Here is a 25,516-nt window from a genome sequence, read left to right as displayed (position 1 = left end):
AATAAACAGATTTTGGGAGGATTCTTTCCCTTTTCCTAGTGATTTTTTTTCCAGAGCTGGATTAAATAATCAGGGAAGGCAAAGAAAATAATGTTAAAATTGGCTGGTAGAGAAGCCACGACCAAGGAGAATTTAAGGAGAGCAAAGGATCAACTGGAAAGAGAAGATGTGAACTTTGTATTTGAAAAGTTAGTGCTGCTTTGAATATTACATATGAATGGCTGAATATGAACTCTCTCTATAGAGATCTTTAAACCAATACACAAAAATTAGTATGCCTCAGATATTAGAACAGTGCCCAGGACAAAGAACAATCCTCCAACAGCCATCCAGATGAAGTGTGAGATCTCCACAAAAGACAAGGCAGCATGTTTGCTGAGTGCAAAAAGAACCAGAGAATAGTTTCATCTGTCTGTCTGTTTGTCTAATGGCAACAAAGAGCTGGTTATTGAAATCACTTTTTGGGAAAAAAAGAAAGAAAAAAAACACAACTAACCACTACAAAGTCACCTGTGAATAATTCGTTTACATGGGAGTTTGTATCTTCACAGAAAACCACTATCCACTGCTAACCGTTATAAAAAACATATGGTTGTGCACTTGTCTGGGTATGACTCAAACACAGAGGTTATAAACATGCTGAGTAAAAAGGAATCCAAACTCACAGAATATATTTCCTCCTCAGAGCCACACCTTATAGAAGGGCAGGGCAGGGCCCTTACCATATATTCCCACTTACCTTTTCAATTTTGTCAAGCCATTCTTTGTTAGATGCAAGTTCTGCCATAAAAGCTTGGTGCTTCAGCCATTTGCTGTGCAGATTTCTGGCTTCATCATAAGACATATCCTGGGCTGTGAGCATCTTCTCATTGATCCAAAGGGAAAGCTGGAAAGAGAGATCAAATTAATAAATCTTTTCAACTATAAGTAAAGTATCCACTCTCTGTGTATAAACATGTATTATAATGAATACTTGATTGATCAGCTTTTTTAAAATTAATTACAGAGTTATAAAATCTCCAAAATGGAAGAAACCTCAGCTGCCATCCAATCCAACTCATATATTATACATACAAGAATCGCCAATACAAATTTCCAACAATTATCCAGCCCATTATAACTCTTTATGAATACATAGGCATTCTATATGCATATAGAAATATAAATTCTTCTCCCACAGGAGTATTTGAAACAAGTATTATGTATATGGGCAGACAGGTGGCACAGTGGAGATACAGTGCCAGGTCTGGAATCAGGATCATTCATCTTCCTGAGTTCAAATCTGGCCTTAGACAATAGTTGTGTGACCCTGGGCAGGTCACTTCACCCTGTTTGCTTAAGGTTCCTTCTATAGAATCAACAATTGAGTTGGACCCAACTGAAATGAATAAACAAGAACAACAACAACAACAAAAAAAAAAAACCACCAGGAACATGACCTAAGTTTCCATTCTTCTTCCTCAAAGATTATTCTTAGTTTCTTCTACCAACTTTGTATGGAACAAAGGCCCTTCACCTTCCCAAATGATTATCATCTAATTTACAAAAGTCCTTCCTAAAATGAAGCATACAGAACTGAATACAATATTCCAGATTAGGACTTATTTTTGTATTAACCTGTCCATCTTTCACCTGTTTGTATCTATGAAGTAGCTATATCAGCCTTTTTTTTTTGGTGTACTGGGGGAGGGGGGAGTTGTATGTGACTTCAGAAGCATAGATTAGTAGAAATTTCACTGAATTTGGAGTCAAAAAAATCTAGCTTTAATTTTGTCTCTTCCATATTTATGCATATGTAGGTATTATATACATATACATATGTGTGTATTTGCGTATATATAAATATTAACTCATGGCACAAAATTAGAAGTCACCTAGTAGAAAAATAGGTAGTGTTGTACTTAGTACTGGGCACTATATATTAGAAAGGATACTACCTTTCTAATGGAGGGCAACCAATCAGGAAGCTAAATGACCTCAATTTACAGTTAAGGAAACCAAGGCTCATAAATGATTGTCATATGGGGAATGATAGAGCAGAATATGAACCCAAGTCCTTTATCTCCAAACTCAGCTCACTTACATCTATATGACCTTCAGTTCACTCAAAAGTAAAACAAGGAACTTGGATGATAAGACTTAAGAGTATCAGTTCAGACCTAAATTTACCATCTCTGCTTCTTGCTATGTTTTTACCATTCTTTTTCATATTTTAACTTTGCTGGCATTTCTTTTTCTATCTAAACGTTATTCTCACCCTATGTTCTTTTGATCTGTGCTTCTAATTAGTACCACCCAAAACCACAATGGTTTGAAGAGTTCATCTGACATGTTTGCTTCTATCTAGAATTTGGACAACCATACAAAAGTTTTTTAGCTTGCAAAAGCTGAGAAGTGAGTTCTCTCCTTGGCCCTGGAGATAGATGATATTCAGCCGAACACTAGGCTCCAAACCAGCCCCTAGTTTACCTTTCATTCTGACCACTCAAAATTAATTAGTGCCTGTATTTCTCTTTTGTGCCAAATTTCTTATTCCTATCCCATACAATCCCTGCATTCATATAGGCTTTCCTCTTATGATCCCTTTGCTGAAAATATTCAAAGAGAGTTACTGAAACAAAAACATTTAAAGTTATAAAGAAGTAAAACAATGTGAAAGATGTCTTCCTTTCCATCCTAACAATCTTGACATGAGGAAAACTGTAACTTTTGTGGTTCAGCTTCTTCCTGATATTATCTTGAAGATTTTCAACATACTATATACAAATGACAAAAAACCCATAAGTATATGGAGCCAATTAGCCCTGTTCTGACATCCATAATCAAGGAAGATGATGTGTGAGATTCAATGTATCTCTGGTCATGTAGAAGGGATCCCAATACCTTTACTCTTCCTTACCTTACTTTTTAACTTCTCACAATCCTAGTTTACCAATACAGAAAGTAGTTTCATTGATCTACTTAAGAGAAACTACGATTTTCTTTTGTAAACAGACAAAATTCCAATTTACAAACATCAAACTTTTCCCTGGCTGTCTGAACATCAGCAATCACAAAAACAAATTATGAACACTTATTTATGCTAGAGGAAAGTTTAACAAAAAGGAAAAGCCAAATTACAGAACCTCCCCCTGTATCCTTCTATGCTCAAGACCTCAAAAAGAATATCTCCAATGAACACAATAAAGGACATTTATTAAAGCTGCCAGGGACATTCACATATTTCCTCTATTCATAGCCACCTACCCAAGAAGAATAAAACGGAGGCCCAAAACCCCCTAACAAAAAACAGAGGCTTATAAACAAATCTCCTCTTTGCTGAGTACATCGTCCTACAGATAAAAACATCAGGAGGTCCAGTGCCCTGAAATGGAACTATGGAACTTGCTGGATCATCAGCTCTCCATCAACATTCCTAAACCCGGAACTATTTGTGGACATTTTAAAAGGTCATTTAAGAATATAATTATTCTCTAAAGAAAAGCATTGCACAGCTTGAAAGATAGGGAAGGGGGCGGTACAGAAAGAGAGTCTGTTCTGATCATTGTATTAGAAGTACGAAAAAGGCCCGGAAATCACCAGCTGATCAAAATCATAGGTAGGAGGAATAAGACCAAGAATAAGAAGGAATAAAAAGTTTTTCTACTTCCTGGACAAAGCATAATCTAATATTAAAAATAAAAACTACGCCCACTAAAAGAGCTAGAGAAATGATTCTATTGATCCATAAGCAACTGTTCACTTGGTCTCCACTGCTACTCATAAAGCCTACAGCCCCATCTTAGTTTTCAATAAGGGAGTGGTATGCAAATAAAGGATTTAGGAAATAAGAATATTCTATTTAATTAACTAACAAATCCAAAAAGGAATGGAGCATGACAAAGATTCAGTTTCCTAAACTGTATGAACTAGGATTACATATGATCCATGGATGTTCTAAGAATCTATAAAGGATAGAAGTGGTGGAGCTTTCTGACTTAGGGTACTTCTTCAAACTCCCTTATTGGTTGCAGAGAAAAAAGATTTACTTTGGTGACTGCCTTGTGAAACTGTAGCCAACAAGTTGTCCACACAAACTTTACCCTGAGATGTTTGAACCAAAAGTTTTTGGAGTCCCAGAAAAACCTTATGTAGTGCCATAATTTTGATGACAAGAAGATAGTATCTTGATGAAGATTCAATCTCTATGGCTCTAACTGCAAATATCAATGGCCCAACTCACAGTATAAAGAATTAACTTTAAATGAGGAAAGAAAAGGAAAGACCAACAGGGAAGTTATGGTCAGCTGTTACAGGTAAGTCAAATATTTTTTAAATCATCCTCACAGCACAGAAAAATCCAGGTAAAACCTTGTTTTATTCTTTGAAGTGAAACTACATATAGGAGGCTAAACTTTCCAGGTATTCTTAATGAAATTGGTAGCTGTCTACATTGGACTTCTTGTAACAAAAGGTGGTAATTTAGAATAAATGGAAAAAGTTAAATTCTGCATCCTAAAATTGAGACTGACCACTTCCTGTGACTGTACTTAGTAGTCAATCATTTTATACTTCATTTCCCCACACATTTCTACTTTTAAGTGTTCAAAAAGGAAAATTTGAAGTTTGCTAGAAGGAAAAACATTCACAGAATTCAAACTGTCCAAAAGAGGAATGGAACAACTATGTGATAAGGGAGATTTCTGTTCGAGAACTGAAGGGACCGTTCTTTTTTAAATGAGATTTTGTGATAGTTATGAACTTTTCTAAGTAGAAAGTAGGGAAATTACCAAGAGTAAATACATCTCAAGTAGGTATGTAGTAAATCCTTCTACCTAATATGCTGCCATTTATAGATTCATGGATCTAGAGCTGAGAGCTAGATTATGAAGGGCACTTAGTACTATCTCATTCATTTTAGAGATGAGAATTTGAATTTCAAGAAAATTAAGAGTAATCATTGGATTAATAAAAAAGTGGCACAACTAGGAACCGAATGAGAATCTTGACCCCAAATCCAGGATTCTTTCCATTTCACAAACTTTTAAAAAAGAGAGTTATGGGATTTCAAACCCACAGAGAACTTTACTAATATACTGTCTCATTTGATCCTTGAAATACCTTATAAATATAATAGTTTAGAAAAGACCTTTTCTCCTTCATGGAATAAAATCTAGAAGTAACATGAAAAATGCTTTGAAAACCTTAAGATGACAATTGCTAATTAAGGTGTTATTAATGGTAGCTATTAGTATAAGTGGTAGTCGTGGAAATGAAACAAAAACTTAAGTAATTAATATATATTCAGTTACCATTCAAGAAGATATTAAGCTATTTTGGCCATTTGGAATTTTATGAGACAACAGGACACAATTTTTGAAAATCCAGAGTATATAGTTGGGACAGACAAAAAAAATTCATCTTTATGGTGATGCTCTCTTCTTGAGCTTGATTTAGTCTAAGATCCTGATGATACCCAGCAAGATGGCCTTCACCTTCAGTAGAAAGTTTAAAGGCATTTATAACAAAATGACCTATCAATTCTTGATATGGGAAAGTAAAAATATATCCTGGAAAACAAACTGTAAGATTCCTTCCCACAACACAAATTTTACACAGCTAAATTTAGAGTCTTTCCTCCCCTGCACGTCCAAGCCTGAGTCACTGTCACAGATAATTAGTAGTCTGAAATGAGCATCCCATTCAGCCACTAGAACTCAAGCATCTGCTGGTAGTGATGACAATTCTCTCTTCAACCTGTTTGGCTACAGTTAAATCTCAGAGACCCTCACCGTATTGGTTCCGTAGGCAAAAAGTCCTTATTGTGTGGTTTGAGACTTCACTAGTCCCAAGACTTAGCTGCTAGAACACTCAGCAAGATGCACAACTGGACCAAGATTTAAAAGGCAGAAAGATGTACTTTTGTCACAGATGATGATGAGATCAAATCAAATCCATATTTCTCTTAGCATGCAGTAATACAGTTTATATACTAGGTGCCTGTGATGATCTGAGGAGGACCTTCACATTGCTCTGCAGGTTGACCTAATACTGCTATCTCCACTCTCAATTTCTGAGGATGCAATAAATCCAAGGTCCTGGATCCAAATTCATCTTTCTACACACCAACAGTGATGTACACTTCTAATGAATGAGTCAGGTTTGAGCAGCTGTTCTCCAACTCCCTAGCTCATTCAGCTAAATTCAATTTTTAAAATGTGTTTATATATGTGTCAGTTAAGTATGAAATAGTAGGATAATCATCAGAGTAATGACACATGTTTAAACTTAGCCGTCTGAAATCTAGATGTCAGATTTCAAATGATTGGTTTTAACACATATTTCAATGGGACCTTCAAAGATAATCTTATCTTGAGATTCCCATAAAATCAGGAATTTGACTCTTAAAAAAAATTTTACTCACCTGGAAAATAGCCTCCTTTCTTTCTTTCTAGTTCAGTTGAGTACATACTGATTTAATGCGCCTAAATATAATAGATATTATATTGCCTTAAAAGTATTATTGTATGATAATAATCTTGGAAGATGTCATCAGGCCTCTCAATTTTACAAAGCAGGGGAATATTTTTTTCAAAGTGAATGAGTCCTGAGATAATGGTATAGCAAAGCATACCTCTTGACAATCTTGCAGGAATTTCTGAAGATCCCTGTTGTCTTTTAGTCTCATCAGAAGCTCACTGGCTGCCTCACGATTCTTTCTGTGTCTGTGGGGAAAAAAAGAGGAAAACAAAACAGTGTGAATATAAAAAAAAAACTGAAACGTACCAATTCACATCAACTTTCTACTATTATTTTTCTGGTTATCCAGTGATGAGATTAGTTATAGAAAAAGTTATAATTAAGTGATAAATTACACCTTCCCCCAAAACCAACATGAAATCTGATGAAGAGTGGTGTAGCATTTCAATAAAAAGGTCCGCATGAAGAGTGATTGAAATACTAGTTCAAAGTCACATAAATCCATTGAAAGAGCTGATTCCTAATCTTGAATTCTCTCCACCAAATGAGTCATTCAAAAGCACTGAGTGAGCATGAACTATGCAACAGGGCTTTGCTAGGGACAATGCCCTTAGGACACTTGTAATCAAATGGTGCTAGACAGGACACACACATTGTCATATGTATTTCTTCTAAAAAGACATAAATCCCTTGAAAGAAAAAGGACTGGATTTTATTTTTGTATTTCTCCCACCAACTTAGAATGGTGTACTAATAAGCTTCTACTGAAGCTTAATAAATACTTGATGGTTTAAAAAAGATACTTAAAATAGCTATAAAGAATAACACAAGAAAGTACAAATTAATGTCATTTTTGAGTACCTCCTAAGGTTGTTATAAGGATAAAAGGACACATATGTAAAGTGCTTTGCAAGTCTTAAAGTGCTGATTATTTCAAGGCTCACACTGAAAGTAGCACACAAAATATGTGCATCTGAATTCTGTTCATATATTCACTTTGGACCATGGAGGTCACTGAATTCACTGGAAAAAAGCATTTAACCTTTCTGTGCCTTGAGGTTTTCCACCTGAAATTGGATAGTGTGAAAAAAAATTGATTTTCAGGGTTTTCAAGTCAATTAGGAAGGCTAATCCACAGTGTCCTGGAGAAGTAGAAAATAGTTTCAAGAACGCAGTCTGCAAAATAAAATTGTACACAAGAGTGGTAAAATTTAGGGGGAATGAACTACGCTACAAAGAGACAGGTTTTCAACTTGATTCCAACTATCAACTACTGTGGATGCAAGGACAAGTCATTGAACTCATTTTTTCTACATATCCAATGACTTACACATCATCCCAACTCTTATGTAAAGGCTTTATGAATACATAAGGAATCTGCTTCTTTTCTATTTTCTACAATGCAGAGCTTGGAAAAAGTGCAATAAAAACTTGCCTGCCACTCAAGTACTCAGATAAATAGTAATAAATATTAATCTGAGTGGCACTCAGCACCATGTGGATACTGAATTAACATAATATGAATGATTACTTTTAAGAAAGGAGAATCACAGAATTTATAAACTGCTCTATAGTTTAGAGAATATCTGGCACGTCTTCCTGGGTGACTCTTTTCACTTTTGAGGTAAAATAATTATGAGTTATCCAAAGATGAAGCAACAAGCTAATAGGTGAGTCAGGATAAAATTTCAGTTTTCTAGAGTCAGGACTAAATTTCAAGTCTTCTATCTCTTCTTCCAGTGTTCCTTCTACTATATTCATTGCATCTAATAGTAATGATGCTTTTACTTCATTCTGGGTGACTGAAGGAAAGAAAGCGAGTCAGCAGTAGCAAAAGTGTATCAGAGAAATAAGGTCAAATATGCATTATAAATGGAAAAGATGGAGGAGCACATGACTCAGTCCCTAGAGGATAAAAGATAACATCTAACTTTTCAAAAGCTCATAAGATTTCCACATCCTTAAGAGGAGAGGTCTCAATATGCTCATATTCCTTTGGGAAAACACTGGCTAAAGGAAATGTATCCTTCCCACACCCACCCCAATTTCATTAGGAAGAAGTTGAGGAGAACCAGGAAGGCATAAATGGGGGAACTGGGAAATAAAGGAAAAGGCATATCATATGAAAATACAAGAAAACTGTTTAATAATAGAAGAGAAATCTCAAAGAGAAAAATTGGGACAATAATCTTCTAGCCAAATAGATGAAAAGGTAGAAGTCACCTCCTTTTAACTTGTATATTCTTGGGGTAACAGATATCATTAAGATAGGAGCAGGGCATTTAATGAAAGGAATAAATAACAAGGTTATAATATAAGGAAAGTTAAAAAAGGATTTTAGATTAGGAAATATTTTGAGAGTTGAATGATTTGGTTGGAAACCTTTAGTTTTAGTGAGCCAGGAAGGGCAAAGTAGGTCCCAGAATAAAGGAAGAGATCTGCTTCTTAAGGTTTCTTAAGAATGAATAGCTTCAACATATCGAACATATATAGGACTGCTTGCCATCTAGGGGAGGGGGTGGAGGGAGGGAGGGGAAAAATCGGAACAGAAATGAGTGCAAGGGATAATGTTGTAAAAAAATTACCCTGACATGGATTCTGTCAATATAAAGTAATTATTAAATAAAAATTAAAAAAAAAAAAAAAGAATGAATAGCTTCCTTCCAATCAGTCCAGCCAAGCTTACCAGAACAAAATAGCAAAAGCGTTAATAGGGAACCACTGGAATTTAGAATAGTAAGGGAGAAAGGATAGAAGGAGCATACACAGGCAGATTGACATTTTAGCAAAACTACTTTGGTAGCTTTGTGGCAGATGGATTAGAGCAAGGGTCCTCAAACTTTTTAAATAAGAGGCCAGTTCACTGTCCCTCAGACTATTGGAGGGCCGGACTATTGTAAAAACAAAAAAGCCCGCAGGCCGTAGTTTGAGGACTCCTGGATTAGAGGGAAGAAATATAAGGCAGAGGGACCAAATAACACTCCAAATAGACCAACCTGCAACAGTTCATCTGAGAGGTGATGACTTGTAAAAAAGGTTGGTGGCTATGATTGGAAAGATGCTGTAAAGGCAAAATGACAAGATTTGGCAATGGATTGGATATGTAGGGTGAGAATGAAGAGTTGAGATTGATACTGAAGCCATGAGCCTGGGTGACTGGGAGCATAGTAGTACCCTCAACAATAATAAGGACATTGTAAAGAGAGGAAGTTAGAGATTGGAGGAAAGAAGATAAAGAGTTCAATTTTGGACAGGTTGAGTTTGAGATGCCTAAGGAACATCTATAGTTTGAAGTCTCCAAAAGCAGTTAGTGATATGGAAATGGAACTCAGGAAAGAGACTAAAGCTGAATATTTAAAAACAAACAAAAAAAAATTTGTATAGAGGTGAAAATTGAATTCATGGGGTTACTAAGTGAAATAGTATAAAAGGAAAAAGTAAGAAGACCCAGAACAGAGCCTTGGTTTATACCCATTGTGAATGGGGATGATACAGATTAGGAATCAGTTAGAAAGGAAGCTGGAGGAGGTGGTCAGACAGGAGAACCAGGAGAAAGAAGCGTCATTCATCTAGACATGAATATTTGCTAGAGGAAGTGACTCAATTGTGTCAAAGCTGTGGAGAGATCAAGAAAAATGAAGACTGAGAAAAGGACATTAGATGTGGTTGTTTTAAAGAGAAAAGTTTCAGTTGAATGGTGAATCTGGAAGCCAGGATGCAAAAGGTTTAGAATAAAATAAGAGAAGTGAAGGCACTTAATATAAATGGTTATTTCAAGGAATACTGAAGAGAAAAGCAGGACAGATAAAGAAGAATAAGATTGGGATGATAAAAGACATGGAAAATTCCAATAGTTCCAACAGCAGCTTCATCTTGCTTTAGTACTTTAAAGATCAGTAATTTTACTAACATAGTTTTATCTCTCCTTAAATGCAGATCAAAACTCTACTATAATCCAGTAGCTTTTAAAGAGCTATAAGATATGAAAAATCCATCCATCTGTGGCCAAATTGGTAAGTCTCCAAATTTATCTAGACAAGTAAATTCAGCATATCCACATGTGATGCCTTTCCATCTTGGCAGAGGCTAGAGAATCCAGAGTAAGACAATGGTAAACTGGGAATAAGATGTTAGATATCAAGGTTCTCTATCTTTAATAAGTGTCATGGACCCCCTAGGGAAGGCAAGGGAAGCTTTTCATTCCCTTTTCAGAAAAACACTTTCAAATGCAAAAAATGGAAATCAACAATACTGAAACAAAATTATCAAAAATAATTTTAAAATATTGAAGAAACAGGTTAAGAACCCTAGCTTTATAGTCTTTGGTGAAGCAAAAAACCTCAACGTATTTCTTTTGATTTTTGAGAGAGTCAGGATTTAATCCATTCACCAAAGCCTCCCTATTTCCCTAAGGGTTTTAAACAAATATTCAAGCTAACTCAAGTAAGAAAAAAGACTTAAGACCCTTACTACAATCCCACAGATATTACAAGTTTTCCTTCCCTCACAGGGCATCTTATAACCCTGTTTTAATGCATGAAAACAATTTTGAAAAGACTTCAAGCTTATGAATAGAAATATATATATCTGCTTCAAGCATTATCCAGAGAAATTCAACTAGGTAAACATTTGTAAAGTGTTTCTTGTTCAAGCATCAATTCTTTCGAAAATTCAACCACATATGGGATAACAGTGAATAATTACCAAATGTCCAGTGAGAATATGAAATTAAATTCAGAGAAGGGAGAAAAGAAGAAGAAATGAAAAGCTACTTCTGAAACAGTATTCTGAAGGGTGAGAAAATTGGATACAGAGAACCAGGAGTATGAATGAACAGGGAAATATTTGGCAGAAGTGATTGTGACTTAAATGTTTTAAAGTGCTTCCCAACAGCGTGAGCAGGAAACAAACTCCTTGAAGGTCAAAGCAAAGCTATTTAATGGACACAAATGCAAGGAACACTTTGAACTCATTAGTTTGCTATGATTGTCAGAATGCTTTTAACAAAGTGGAATTCGTTGGGGTATTGTTGTCTCTCTACCTCCCCTAAGTTGTATATAATAGATATTTTTTTTAAGTCAAAATGAAAAAAGAAATTATAATTTGGACTTCAAGCCAAGTGGTGTTTACAGGAGCTCAGAAGATCCCAGGTGCCTGGCACAAAAGGATTTTAAAGTAGAAGATTTTCCGTAGAAATAAAAATGCCAGGTGCTACATGGACCTTAGATAGAGATGTCTTTGCTCCTAAGAAAGGAAGGCTTCACCTGCAAAAAATGGTATTTGGGGTCAAAAACTCTAGTTTTTTGCTTTCCCAGATACTGTACTATGACCTGGAATTTTTCTTTAGTTTTTAATCATATCACTCCCCTCCCTTAAGAAAAATACACCTAAAAGCTCTATTTTTCCATGTAATTTAAGGCATCCATAAATATCACTAGCCATGATCAAAGATGTAAGAATTCAAGTTTTCTTCCTGTATTTTTTCATCTCAAAAAACTTATTTTCTGCTTTTTACATAACTAGCTCAACCACAGTATTCAAGTGATTTTATATCAAAGGATTAAACCAAGAGATTTAAGTATTTATTTTGCTTATACCGATAAAAATGCCTGTAACTCACTGACTTTTGTATTTTAAATGAAACAAATGCCACAGAGGGTCAACCCCTCATCTGGGATATGAAATTAAAATCTGAATCTAATTGGCATCAAGAGAAAAATATAATTGAAAACCCAAAAAATCACCCCATTTCCTGGAACAAATCTTTTCTTGTATTACCAAATATTTTTACTTGCTTTTTAGTTTTTCCCTTTTATTAAAAAAAAAAAAAACCTCATAGAAGCTACTCTAATCTTTGATGAGATCTGGTTCTTGCTCAAGAGGGGGTTCAATCCTTGCTGAAAGCTTCTGTCATTTTCAAGAGGATTCTCATTGCCAGGTACCACCTGCTCCCATCCCCTCTGCACCTGCTATACATTTAGGGCCAGTGTGGAACAAACAAATAAAATGGAAAAGCAATCAGAAAGCTGGAAATCTGTTAGGCAAGACTTCTATAAGTGTCAAGGCCAATTTGTTATAGACCTGTGCTATATACATCTACTGTAAAATGAGAGTAATATGGTATTTTTTTTTTTTAGGGAGCAATTAAATTTTAACAGTGAAAAACAAAGCATTCTTTGTGACACATGCAAAGAGTACTTTGCCTTTTTTTATACAAGAAAACTGGTATTTTGAAAGAAAAAAAAGAAATTCTTAAACTGGATTCCAAAGACCTTTAAAGTTATCAGGGGATAGATTTCAGAAGTTCTATGATTTAAAAAATAAATGATTTCAGAGGATCTGTGAATTTAAAAATAAAAAAATGAAAAAATAAATGAAAAACACATAAAACTATATTTCAACAAAATTGCTCTTCTTGGTAATTAATAATATATTAAACGCTCACTATGTACCAGGCATAATGGGGATGTAATGCATATTTTTTTTTTAATGCCTTCTAAAACATAATTTTGAGTAGGAATTACTAGGCTTTCTCAGTATATCAAAGGTTCCCATCACACAAAAAAGGGTATAAATCTCTCATGTAGATGGATGAGATCATAATGAAAATACACTTTCCTACTCTTAAAGGAATGAAAAAAATCCTTTCTGTTCTCCCCTCACTATAACCTTGTCTCGCAATTGTGGGGGGTGGGGAAGGAGGGCAAATGGCAAATTTAAAACTAACAGAAAAGAGGGGAAAACAGTATTCCTATACTTTTCAAATTAATCTGAGCTTCTCAGCACAAGGAAATAGGTAAGGAACATAAGCTGATTGCTCCTACCCTGCCAGGAAGCAGCAGAAACACAACTACCATGGACACTGCCATTACTAGAAGCCAGACACTGTGCTAAGCACTTTAAAAACATCTGATCCTCCCCAAAACCTTTCTGGATGGGTGCCATTATCACGCCCATTTTACAGCTGGGGAAACTGAGGCAAGCTGGTTTCCCCAGGGTTATACAGCCAGTTAAGAGGTTTAATGTCCCATTTTGAACTCAAGTTCCTGACTCCAGCGATCCACCCATTCTGCCATGGTCTCCTCAGCCCACAGCTGGAGCCTCAGGGTGCCCTACAGAATTCGCTCCCTCTCTCACTTCCACAAGGATGGATTTTTTGTTTTTTGGTTTTTCTAAACTGACTTAAGCTGGATGAAGAAATCATCTGGCTGAAAGCAGGCCAGGGAATGTAGTGACTTATCAGGACAGTGGGGACAAAAATGTGAAATGGAATATCCTAGAGCAAGAAGTAGGCTGAGTGAAGCCCGCCCTTGGAGGCCACAGCAATTATCACTCCCTGACCTTCCCAGACTTTGGTAATGAGGGCAAGGTGAGAGCTTGGTGCAAGGATCAAAGGAGGCAAATTGTCCTGAGCACAGGAAAAAATACTTTTAGAAGCACAAAAAACACACAACTCTGGAGAAGGGAGAAGCCTTTTCTTTCTTCATGAAAGAGATACTGTTCCAGTGTCATCTAAGCTGACTTTGCAAGAGATGCCAGATAAAGGTTCTTTGTACCTTGGGAAATGCTGGTTTTGCCAAGGGGGCAGGACAAGCAGACCAACCTTCCCCTCTGCTTCAGAGAGAGCATCCCATGGAAGGAGACAGGGAAGAAGAGAGAGGAGGCAGAGACAGACAGATGAGGGGAGGTGGAGGGAGAGGAAGAGAGAAAGACACACACAGAGAGACAGAAAAAGAAAGGGGATGGGGGAGAGAGAGACAAAGAGAAAGGGGGAAAGAGAGACAGAGAGAGAGAAAAAGGGGGAAAAGGTTGAGGGAGGGAGGGAGAGGGAAAGAAAGGGAGGGAAAAAGAGAAGACAGAGAGAAAAACAGAGAGGAAGAAAAGAGACAGAAAGACGGTGGGGGCGGATGGAGACAGAGACAGAGAAGAGAGAGACAGAGGTAGAGAGAAAGAGTTTAGGAGAGAGAGAGAGACAGACAGAAAAACAGAGAGGAGGAAGAGACACAGATAGACAGATGGTGGGGGCGGATGGAGACAGAGACAGAGAGGAGAGAGAGACAAAAAGAAAGAGACAGAGGTAAAGAGAGAGTTTATGTGTGTGTTCAGGGAGAGCAAATGTGGCTCTTGCTGCGGAAATTTCACAGCAGGAGATCCTCAGTGAAACCTGGTTCTCAGGCTCCTTTCCCTGTTGTATGAATGCCTTGAATGCTAATTGTCCCAGGGTCATGGACTCTTACCTGATCACAATCCAGCATGCTGGCTCTTACAACATCTGATTAAAGATCAGCCAAGTTTTGTTTCTGAAGCTTTTGAATTTCTATTAGTCTTTATAACAGCCTTGTATTGAAAATCCCAGTTTGCTAAACTATCATTGTTACTGATTTACTACAGAACTTCAAATGAGACATTCCTAAGTGTCTACACGTAATTCTATTTAGGCAAATCAACATCTATGCCTTTTTAGCAGAGTGAATGGGATGTTCAAAATCTGAAAGTGTGAGATTTGTATAAAATGCCAAGACGCTGTACCTATCATCAATCGAGTCCACCTTCTCCTGGATCTTGTCTGAATTGATGTTCCCATCACTGACCAGTCTCCGGCCTGTCTCTACAACTGCATTGATCTTTTCCTCATTGGCATCCATTGTGGTCATGAAATCTTCTTGCTTTTTAATTGCTGCTTCTGCAGCCTCCAAGGTGGTGGGCATTTCAGTGTGAGCCAAAACATACTCCTTAAAAAAAAAAAATAACCAAGACAAAAACTGTAACAAAAAACTGTATTCAATGCATTCTGTACACAAAAATAATTTCTACCACTTATCAGACATGGGACCATCCCTCTCAGGATGTCAAGACTGTGAGTACAAAATTCTGTGAAACTACTGATTCCTAAATCTTGAAAGGCAATTTATTTTAATTAGTAAATAAAACTAAAACCACAATGACACTGATTTATTTTCATCAGCAATTAAGTTCATCATTAAATTATAAGCTCCTTCCATACAAGGCTGATCTTTTGCCTCTGGCACATAGTAGGTACCTAATAAATGTTTATTGATTGATTTGCATTTATAATGGGTGTGCTGATTGAAAAGGGTAATGCAGGGTTTGAGTAATGGTACTTATAAATGTATCTTCTTCATCCGTTTGAGTCAGACACTAGCAATTATGCCCTCTTCCAAACAATCATTGATTCTGAGATGGAAAGCATCATAGAAACAGTCTAGACTGATACAGTCTAGTGATAAGTGGTCATTCATCCAACTTTTGCTAATAAATTCATATCTTTCACTGTGGTACACTAGAAAAGAGGCTCTAGAATAAGAGGATCTGGATTCATATCCTGTTTCTCATATCAGTCCTTGGGCAAGTCACAATTAGTAGACAAAATGGAAAGAATGGTTAGACTTCTACTTTTAAGACATTGATTAAATCTCTTAAATTTTCTAGACCTCAGTGATCTCAACAGTAAAATGGGGTTATTGGACAACATGGTCTCTGAGGGCTATATCTAGATCTATGATTCAATGATCTCCTAAGGCAGTCCATTCCACTTCAGTCTAGTTCTAATTGTCAAGGAATTTTCCCACAGAAAAAAAATACTTTCCTTTGCCTGACTTCCTGCCATATTATCTCCTAAGGGAAAAGAATAAGTCCCCTGACATTGCTAACTACATTCAACAAGCTCCACTCCCCCTCCAAGATCCCAACTAAGGATGCTGCATGATTTCTAAGTTCTCTGGGAACTCCCTCCCTCAACTACCAAGAAGGGGAGGAGCCAGACAATCAATACAAATTTTACTCTATCAGGTTCCCATGGACAAGATCCCTCGTTCTGGTATATGGGCCAGAAAATATACTTGGATTCTTCCCAAAGCCCATGAACACTCTCTAAAAGCAAACACTTGATAGGGTCCTTGATTTAGATTTGGAAGAAACCTTGAAGGTTAAGAGCAACAATAATTATAGCAACTAACATCTATATAAGTTTGCAAAGGGCTTTATTATATCCTATTGATCCTCACAAAAAAATCTCACAAGTATATACGATAATGTTCTGAGATGACCAGCGAAGAATGACTTTGCTATTCTCAGTAGTATTTTCATCCACAACTACTCTGAAGGACTTATGAAAAATAAATGATTGTGTCTGAATACAGATTGAAGCATTCTCTCTCTCTCTCTTTTTTAACTTAATTTTTCTTGAGGGTTTTTATTTTCATTAGGATAGGAGATCTGTTTTTCCCTCTCATAACTTGACTTTTATGTAAATGTGTTGCATAATTTCACAAATAGTTTCTTAATTATGGGTGGGGATAAGAGAGGCCTTTAAACTGTAAAAACTAAAAAACTTTAAAACAAATATAATTTTAAAATGTGCTTTGAATGTAATTGGGGAAAAAATGTTCAATAAATTAAAAGTCTATTAAAAAATGTAGATGTTCACCAGGATCAAACAGCGAGTGTCAAGGTGTGTCCAAGAGCAAGGAGGAGCGGGGCCGAGGCTCTCTTTCTGGACATTCTGGTACCTATCCAAATTTTAGATAAATGTAAAAACTACCTCTAACTTGGTCACTGAAAAGGATTTTGAGTCAGAGTGCCAAGCAAAAGTTTGAGAGGTCAAGTGTGTTCTAGGAAAGAAAGGTTTGGCCCCAGATTTACCTGGTTATTAAGAAATGCTTCTGCTTGCTTTGTATCCCTAAGGAATAGCTGGTATGCATGGGACTGGGACAGGAGGTTTTGCCTGTTTTCCCACATTTTGTGAAGCTCGTTCCATCCGGTGTCCAAAGCCTGCAGACGCTGCCGAAGGAACATGTACTGAGCATCCGTCTGGCCCTGGGTCACCATCTCGCCCATGTCCCTCATCTTCTGGTAGTCTTCCTCATAGTTGTCGATTTCGTTCTTGATGTTCTCGTGCTGTGTGAGCAGCTTCTCGGCTTCTGCCAGGGTGTTCGGCATATCTTCTGAGGCGATCGCCGTCTGGGTTCTGGACAGCCACGACTGGAAGTCATCCAGGTCCCGCAGGAACTGCTGCAGCTTGCTGGCTTCTCCCAAGGAAGCCTCTCGGTTCTTCAGGGTGGTCTTCATCTCCTCCCACACGTCGCTGATCTCGGCCAGCCTTGACAAGATGGCTTGGGCCTGATCCGGATGCTCAGACTCTAGTTTCTCTGCCTCTTTCTGCAGGTCACTCAGCTTCGCCTCGATGGCCACTAAGTCTCGCTCCATGCCGGTCAGCTTTCTCTGCAGAGCCATAACTCCTGCCAGGTCATTGCCTAGGTCCTGAGTGGATTCAATCACTTTGGTCTTTTCCCTTATCCAGGATTTGGTTTCATTGCACTCAAGATGGTAGTTCTGGATACTTAAGGCTGACAGGAGGGCATCTTTCTTCCTATCTACTAGTTCTCTGAACTGGCTCCACCTATAAATGAAAAATAAAACAATTAAAATGATCCTGAATGGTTGATATTTAGATACTAAAACCAAAGGCTAAAGTGAAGGCTGGGATTTTCCCCTTCTAATGGAGAAACACCTGGTAAACTAGACTACTGCCTCTCCTGCCCCCACCCCAAAAGAAAAATAATGAAGTCATTTAATATGTGAATGGTTGATATTATGGAAACAGAATACAGATGGACGTCACATAAACTGACTTAACTACACAAAGAAAAGCACCTGTTAAGAGTTAATGCCTGGACAGCTATGGAACACCTGTCTTTGAATACAGTTCGTGACATTCCTTGTTCATGATACATTAAATACGTGTGTGAAAGACAGCTAATGAACCAAAGGTTGACGCTGGCCTTTAGAACTGTTTTTTTCCTGTATTTTTGCTCAAATGTGATTACTCAATAGGAAAGTAAGACATGGATAAAGGTCTGATTTTACCAAAAGAATTAGTATAGACCCAAAGTCTGAAAGACATCAATAATTTGTCTGGAATAATAATTGAAGATGGGAGGTGAAATCCTCCCACACCTTTATTCCCAAGATGGAACAGTAGAAAGAGAAAAGAGAAGGTAAAAGAGAAAGAGAGATAATGAAAGGAAATGAATATAGATTGCCCTTACTCCTTCACAATCACTCCTTATATCAGTGATTCTCAAACTTTTGTTTTCAGTATCTTTATCCTATTAAAAATTATTGAGGATCTCTCCAAAGCATTTTTGTTTATCTGGATTATATTTATAGACATTTGCCATATTGTAAATAAAAACTATTTTTGAATTTGTAGACCCTCTATAAAAGGATCTCAGAGATCCCCAGGATTCTCTAGACCATACTTTGAGAACCACTGCTTTATATCCATGCAGTGATGCCATTAATAATAAAATAGAAGACCTGGTGGGGACCCTCCTTTCCTACTGTACTGAGGCCATCCCAAACCTGAAAGAGCCCTTTCGGCCTCACACCCACCTTGTGTTGAGTTTGTCCTGCTGGGCCTTAATGTCCTTCTCACTCGGATGGCCACTGTGCATCAGCTGCCGCGCGATCTGGTTCACCACTGCAACCCGTGACGCCTGGTTGTTCATTTCAGGTTCCAAGCTTTCAAATCTGGAAAAAAGGGATTTTTCCGGGGGCATTAAAGTCCTTCCGTCACAGAACAGCGAGTGGCAGCCCCGAGGCCCCCATCCCCCGGCCCCTACCTGTGCTGGATCACCTCCAGGTCCTCCAGCTTCTCTGGGATCTGCATGTTGTTCAGCCACTGCTCCTTTTCGTCGATCCACAGCTCGCAGGCGTCCGCCTCGCTGAACATCTTGTAGAGGGCGAGGGTGTCCTGGAGCGCCTGCTTCCGGAGCCGCGTGAGCTCCGCCACTTCTTTGTACCGCTCTTCAATTCCAGACAAGCGGCCTCGAACATCTGGAGACTCGGCGTGCTCTTGGGGCAGGGCGCTGGCCTGCTCGTGCAAGGTGTCAATGGTGGGTCTGTAGTTGGCAATCTCCTCAGCCACATCCTTATGCTTCTTGACCAAGGACTGTGTGGAGTACTCGTCGTGGCCCACGTCGCTGCTGGAGACGATCTTGAGGATATCCAACATCCAAGCATCGATGTCATCGGCATCTGCCTGGAACTGATGGAGAAGAGAGGCTTCCTCCAGGCGCTTCTTCCGAATGGCCGAAAGTTGTTCCAGGTTTGCCCACTGCTCGCGGATGTAAATGATTCTTTCTCGGATTTTCTCAGAACCAAAGTGCTCTTCAGTGATCATGTCTTCGCCTTCCTTGATGGCCTGCTCGAAGTGGCCACTGCGTCCGCTCATCTCATCCTCAAATGCCTTGTGCTTGCTGAGCAGGCGGACAACACTGGTCAGGTCTTTCCCGTAGTCGTCGGAGGAGAGGATCTTCTCTTTCTCTCTTATCCAACCTTCCTCTTCTGCCATTTCCCAGAAGAACTTCCACAGGCGGCGAGATTCCTCGAGGCGAGCTCGTCGTTCAGCCGCCAACTGGCAAAGTTCTTGGTAACAAAACTCCATGTGGGCTACTCTGTCTCGGATGACTTGTGGGTCGCAAGGTTTATAACCTGTTTGGGATGTGGGAAGAAAAGATTACTATAGTAGCCTAATTGGTCTTGCTTTCAGAATCTCCCCTCTGCAATTTGTCCTTCAAAAAGTTCCCCAAAAAATCTTTTTAGGGCAGAGCTGAAGGTACCATTCTTATCCACAAAACCTTCAGGGGCTCCCAAAGGCCTCCAAAATAAAATACAAACTCATTATTCAGGAATTATTCAGCTTAGGTTTCTAGCTCATTTGGAGGCTAAAGGCAATATCTTTGTTCTCACTACTTGACTTACTGGCAAAACCTTATGGTTAGGTGAAAGTTCTAGAAAAAAAATCTCCAAATCACTCAAGAACTAAGAGGGCACATGAGTCAATTCTGCTTCTAAGAGATGCCAAACAACTGCTCTTCTCAGACAACACTGACTTGTATAATTGGTCCCAGATGGGACCGATTGGGGGAAGGATAAATGGCTTTCTTAGCAGCTAGACAAGGTTGCGGGGACATGGCCAAACCAAGTGTGGCTTTAGTGAAATTTCATTGTTGAACATGAAAATATATTTAACACCAAGTTGGATTTGGAGATTTGGCAGGAAAAGGGGATAAGCAAGGATGAAGAAAAGGAGGAAGAAGAGAAGGAAAAAAAGTATTCCCCTTTTTTCCATTCTATCTCATGAATTCAAGATTGAAAGTAAGCATTTCACACTAGTCTCTCCAGACTTCATCTTGCTCCCTTAACTCTATGACCACTTAAAAATATTACAGTCCTGAGAGCCCCCCATTTCCCTCCTATCAGGCAGAGATCAATGTTCTCTCACTTCTGATGGCTGGGAGATCTTCAACCATCAAAAGGTCCTCCCTTACCTTCACCATCTGTAGCAAACTTCTGAGCAGAGGCATTCACACCCCTCACCCTTTCTGCCTGGATACCAATGTCAGCTTCAACCAAAGCATGTTTTTGCAATAAGTCTTCCACACCTAACAAATGTTTGCCATAGTCTTGAGACAAGAGTAGCACCTATGCAAGAAAGATGGTGAAAAGATATGAAGTCACATGTTTGTTTAAAAAAGCAACAACAAATGCCAACTCAATTACGTAAAGTAAGAGAAGAAAGCAGAGAATCTGAAAATGAAGGGTTCATATGAAAGCATCAGACTCGGTGTCCTCACCTACTGGACCTTTAGATGAGCTAAGAGCTACTCTCTTCTAATAATCCATTCATTTCTCAATTCTTGACTCAGACTGGCTTCTAATCCTACTACTGACCAGAAATTCCTTCCTCGAAGGCTACTGCCAATCTTTCCATTGTTAAATGTGATAGACCCTTTGTTTTATTTCTTTTTTCAGGTTCCAACATTTCTGTAGCATTTAACATCTCAAAACGACTATGTACAAAATAATATTCATTAGCTTTCCCTGAAAACTCAATCTTCACCCCAAACTTTTCTCTCTCTCGCTTTTTTTTTTTTTTTTTGAGGAAAGAACCATTCTTAGAGTCATTCCCTACTTTTTGTTGTCTGTCCCTCCTTCCCACATACTATCATTTTGTGGCTTTTCTGTTTACAACATCTCTCACTTAAGATGACTATAATAGCCTAATTGGTCTTGCTTTCAGTATAACTCGTCTCTACAATTTGTTCTCCAAAAAGTTTCCAAAAAAAATCTTTTCAGGGGCTCCCAAAAGCCTCTAGAATAAAATACAAACTCATTATTCAGGAAAAGTTAATTCAGGTCTTCTACAATTTGGTTCCAACTGACTTTTACAGGCTTATGTATACTGCGAGTGTAAATGAATCCTTTCTCAAATTATCTTGTATTTTATTTAATGTTATATTTGTCTAGAAAAAAATCAAATTTCTTTAGGGTATGAGTTGTTTTGTTGTTGTCTTTACATTCCCCATGCTGGACACAGTGCTTTGCATATAGAAAGCCCTTACTCAATACTTTTTGAATTTTCCACCCCTATATATCCCTCAAAGAATGGGATTTTCCACTCCTCTAGGCTCAGTCCCTGATGAAGCAATCAAAAGGCAAATATAAAGGAGATGCCATTGAGAGGATAAACCAAAGATCCCCTTTGGGAATTAATAAATCAAATTAACACTAAAAGATGCCACAGATTTTTGAAAAATTGCTATCTTAAGTTTTAAAAATTCCAGAATGTAAACTAAATCTCAAAGAGCACAAGCAAAAACACCTCACCCTCAACTAAGAACAATCCTAGTTAACTATCAATGAAAGGGCAAAAGAAAATGAACTGGCAAAATAATTTGTTGAGACTTCATCACTGTATTTGACAAGTCCCTCTTAATAGTCTTAAGATGTTCCCCTTAGTTAAAGGTTTATGGATCTGTCCTTTCACATATTTCTAGAACCTTCAAGAAAAATATGTAGTTGTTATTTGTAAAATGAATCTTTTCACTAACTAGCGATCAGTATGAAATGACATGTGTACCATGATGAAAATATCTACTTTGGATAATACCCAGAGATGCTGGCCAATTTTTAAAATTCATGGTTGACAGCAGGTGACTTTTCTTCTTCTTTTTTTTAATTTTATTTTTTATTATAGCTTTTTATATACAAATCATATGCATGGGTACTTTTTCAATACTGACCCTTGCAAAACCTTCTGTTCAAACTTTTCCCCTCCTTCCCGCAACCCCCTCTCCTAGATGGCAGATAGTCCCATATATGCTAAATATGTTAAAGTATATGTTAAATACAATATATGTATACATATTTATACAATTATGCAGATGACTTTTCTATGCTCGTTCTATGACTCTTTAATAAATCAGTGCCAAGAATAATGCTATTTATTTATTTTGATTATCTGATTTTATCAGGGTATGTTCTCCCTTTACCAATGGTGATTGCAACCCACTCATGCTTTAGCACACAGAGGGCTATAACAAAAATTCATCAGCTAATGGCCATCTTTATGTTAATGAACTTCTCTAAACTTCGCTACACTGGTCCTTGGACAACAAACAAAGACCACTTCCAGGTAAATACATGGATGTCATTGATCCTTAGTAGGACTCTATTAAGAATAGGTGCTCTATTGGCAAAATCACTGAAAATTCAAAGTTGATTTTATTTGTAATAGAGACTTTTGAATGTAGCAGGTATACAATATTTTTTAAATTGACTGAAATGGAATCAACCAAATTAAAACTAGATTTCTAAGATTCTATTCTGAAATCTTAACTCCACTAAAACTTAATATTCAATATTCACATTTCTACTTGTTATCAGTATCCTACTAAGATATGCTACAACTAGTTGAGAATATTTAAAATCTAGAACAATGGGAATTTAGACAAGTTTATCCTATTTGGGATAGGTCTTAATAAATAAGTGCAAGGCCTCTTAAGTATGTTGAAATGCACCAGCCCTGAAATTAAAAGGACCTGAATTTAAATCTGATCTCGGATACTTAACAAGTCACTTAACCCCAACTGCCTCAGCCAAAAAAAAAAAAAAAAACGAATACTAAGGAAAAGAAAAAAAGTTATGTTGAGAGAAACATGACGAAAAAAGGATATGATGAAACTGAGCCAGGACCAATGTCTTTAAAATGTCCTTCACCTTTCTATGAGGTTAACTTCCTTCTATTAAGAATTCTGCCCAGATATGCAGAATGTCTTAAAGACCTATCCAGCATGAACAGTAATAGAAACAGGGCTATTTTCTGGAGAAAAGGGAAAAGCTGTATAAATTATCTTTTCTTCCAACAAGACACAATTCCCAAACATTTGTAATAATCTACACTTAGACCATTTATTTTATGGAAGATAGAGCTAGAAAATAGGTAGGAAGCTAAACTTGGAAGGTTTTCTGAAAAATCTCCTTTTGGATTACTTATAGAACACCATGCTATGGTCAAAACTCCAGTTATACACACCACCATCTACATACATACTTGAATCTTTTCATTCCCCACTTTATTCACTTCTTATGGGAGATCATTTGAGAACTACACATGTCTCCTCACTGTTTCATTGTGTTCTCTCATTCACACTAATGCAAATAGAGAAAGGAGTGGTTCAAAGGTAAGGATATATAATGTCTACAATATACAATGTGCAGATGAGGCTCCAGTTTTCCTCGAAGCAAAATCTAGCTGGCTTTAGTAAAGTGTCTATAAATGCAGGAAATCTTTTACCTTCATTTCATCCATCCAATCCATAATGTAAAGCATTTCCTGGAATATCTTCTGAAGTCCCAAGTTCATCTCAAGACGCTGCCTTCGTGCTCTGAGCAGCTCCAGCAGGTACTCCCATAAGCGGATGACATTGTCCTTCCTTGCCGTGATACGTTTGATGTCATGGTAATTCTCAGCTTCCAGCTCTTTGGCTACAGCTACCACAGCCTGGACACGTTCCTCATAGGCAGCAATGTCTGTTTCAATAGCCTCATGTTTTTTAGTGGCAGCTTCCACAGCTGGAAGGTCAAACCCAAAGTTGTCCTACAAGAGAGCATGAGAGTTTTGGGAAAAGAACCTCCTAAGACATCTCCCCATATGATTCTAGCCTTGCCCCAGAATTCATGTATCCTTTCCCCCAAATTACCTCTGATTTAAGGGAAGGAACAGATCATGTGTATCCCTAATTTATCAGGATTTTGGAAACATTAATCTCCAGTCCTAAGACCAGTAATGAACAATGGTTATTACTTATCTCTACCTTCAAGTTACCTTCTATTAACTCAAAGGTGCCCATGTTTTATTTATTTTATTTTTTAATTTATACAGGTATCCAGGGAATATAAACTTGCCCTGGACAAGGGTGAGCTGGTTTAAGAGCCTGTGGGAAGGGAGAATTTTTTTGTACTTACTTTTAAATGTTGAGTTATATAAACATACCCACTAACTCTAAAAAAGAGAATGTCTATGTTACCACCAAACAAATGAAAATTTAGATTAAAATGGGAAAGAAAGTGATTAAGGAGGATAAATATCCTCTTAAAAGATGACCTTGTGGGGTTACTCTGTCTCTTAGCTTCTATGAAAATAAGGCCTATGTTAACAAACTCCAATTCTTTATCAGAGTAGATGAAATAAGATAACATTTGTAAATCGCTTAGCACAATGCTTAGTGTAGGTGCTTAATAAGTGTATATTCTCTCTTCTCCTCCCCTTGCCTCATCCTTTTCTCTAAGCAAAAATGGCTGGCTTATTTGTCTAAAGCACATCAAGTGGGTATTTCCTCTTGGCCATGGAAGGTAATCATCCTGGCCCCACAAACAGGACTTGAGACCCAACCTGAGAAACCAGGCGTTGATTTTCACTGAGCCATGTCTCCCTCATAGCTGCCTTGCGATCAAATCTCCGAGCAAGTTGTTCCAGTTTCTCTTGTCTTATGAGCTCATTCCGCAGTGCCAGTTCTCTTTCATGTTCAGCTTTTTCCAGTCGTTCCCAGGCCTAAGGATTTGGAGGAAAACAACAATACTTTCCTGAGATGGGTCTAATGAAGCAAACCTCCTTGGCTTTTAGTCAACTGAGATTAGAGATCAGAGAATATAAAGTTAGATGGGACCTTTAAGATCACCTAGTCTGTCA

General features: G+C 37.7%; 1 protein-coding gene across 2 annotated transcripts in view; it reads right to left on the bottom strand.

The window, feature by feature from the left end:
- The window catches only part of SPTBN1 (spectrin beta, non-erythrocytic 1), a 265,930-nt gene that overhangs the window by 35,025 nt on the left and 205,389 nt on the right, over positions 1–25,516 (bottom strand). For both annotated transcript variants that reach the window (XM_051975275.1, XM_051975276.1), the window contains 9 exons: positions 25,220–25,378; positions 24,122–24,424; positions 20,814–20,967; positions 19,104–19,974; positions 18,874–19,011; positions 17,122–17,878; positions 14,989–15,191; positions 6,614–6,704; positions 740–886 (listed from right to left, as the gene is read on the bottom strand). In XM_051975275.1, coding sequence (XP_051831235.1) covers positions 740–886; positions 6,614–6,704; positions 14,989–15,191; positions 17,122–17,878; positions 18,874–19,011; positions 19,104–19,974; positions 20,814–20,967; positions 24,122–24,424; positions 25,220–25,378 — 2,823 coding nt within the window. The remainder of the gene's footprint in view (positions 1–739; positions 887–6,613; positions 6,705–14,988; positions 15,192–17,121; positions 17,879–18,873; positions 19,012–19,103; positions 19,975–20,813; positions 20,968–24,121; positions 24,425–25,219; positions 25,379–25,516) is intronic.

Source organism: Antechinus flavipes, chromosome 2 (assembly GCF_016432865.1).
Source record: "Antechinus flavipes isolate AdamAnt ecotype Samford, QLD, Australia chromosome 2, AdamAnt_v2, whole genome shotgun sequence".
NCBI classification, from domain to species: Eukaryota; Metazoa; Chordata; class Mammalia; order Dasyuromorphia; family Dasyuridae; genus Antechinus; species Antechinus flavipes.
The sequence above is the reverse complement of the archived record's forward strand: the minus strand, read 5'-3'. Positions and strand labels throughout refer to the sequence as shown.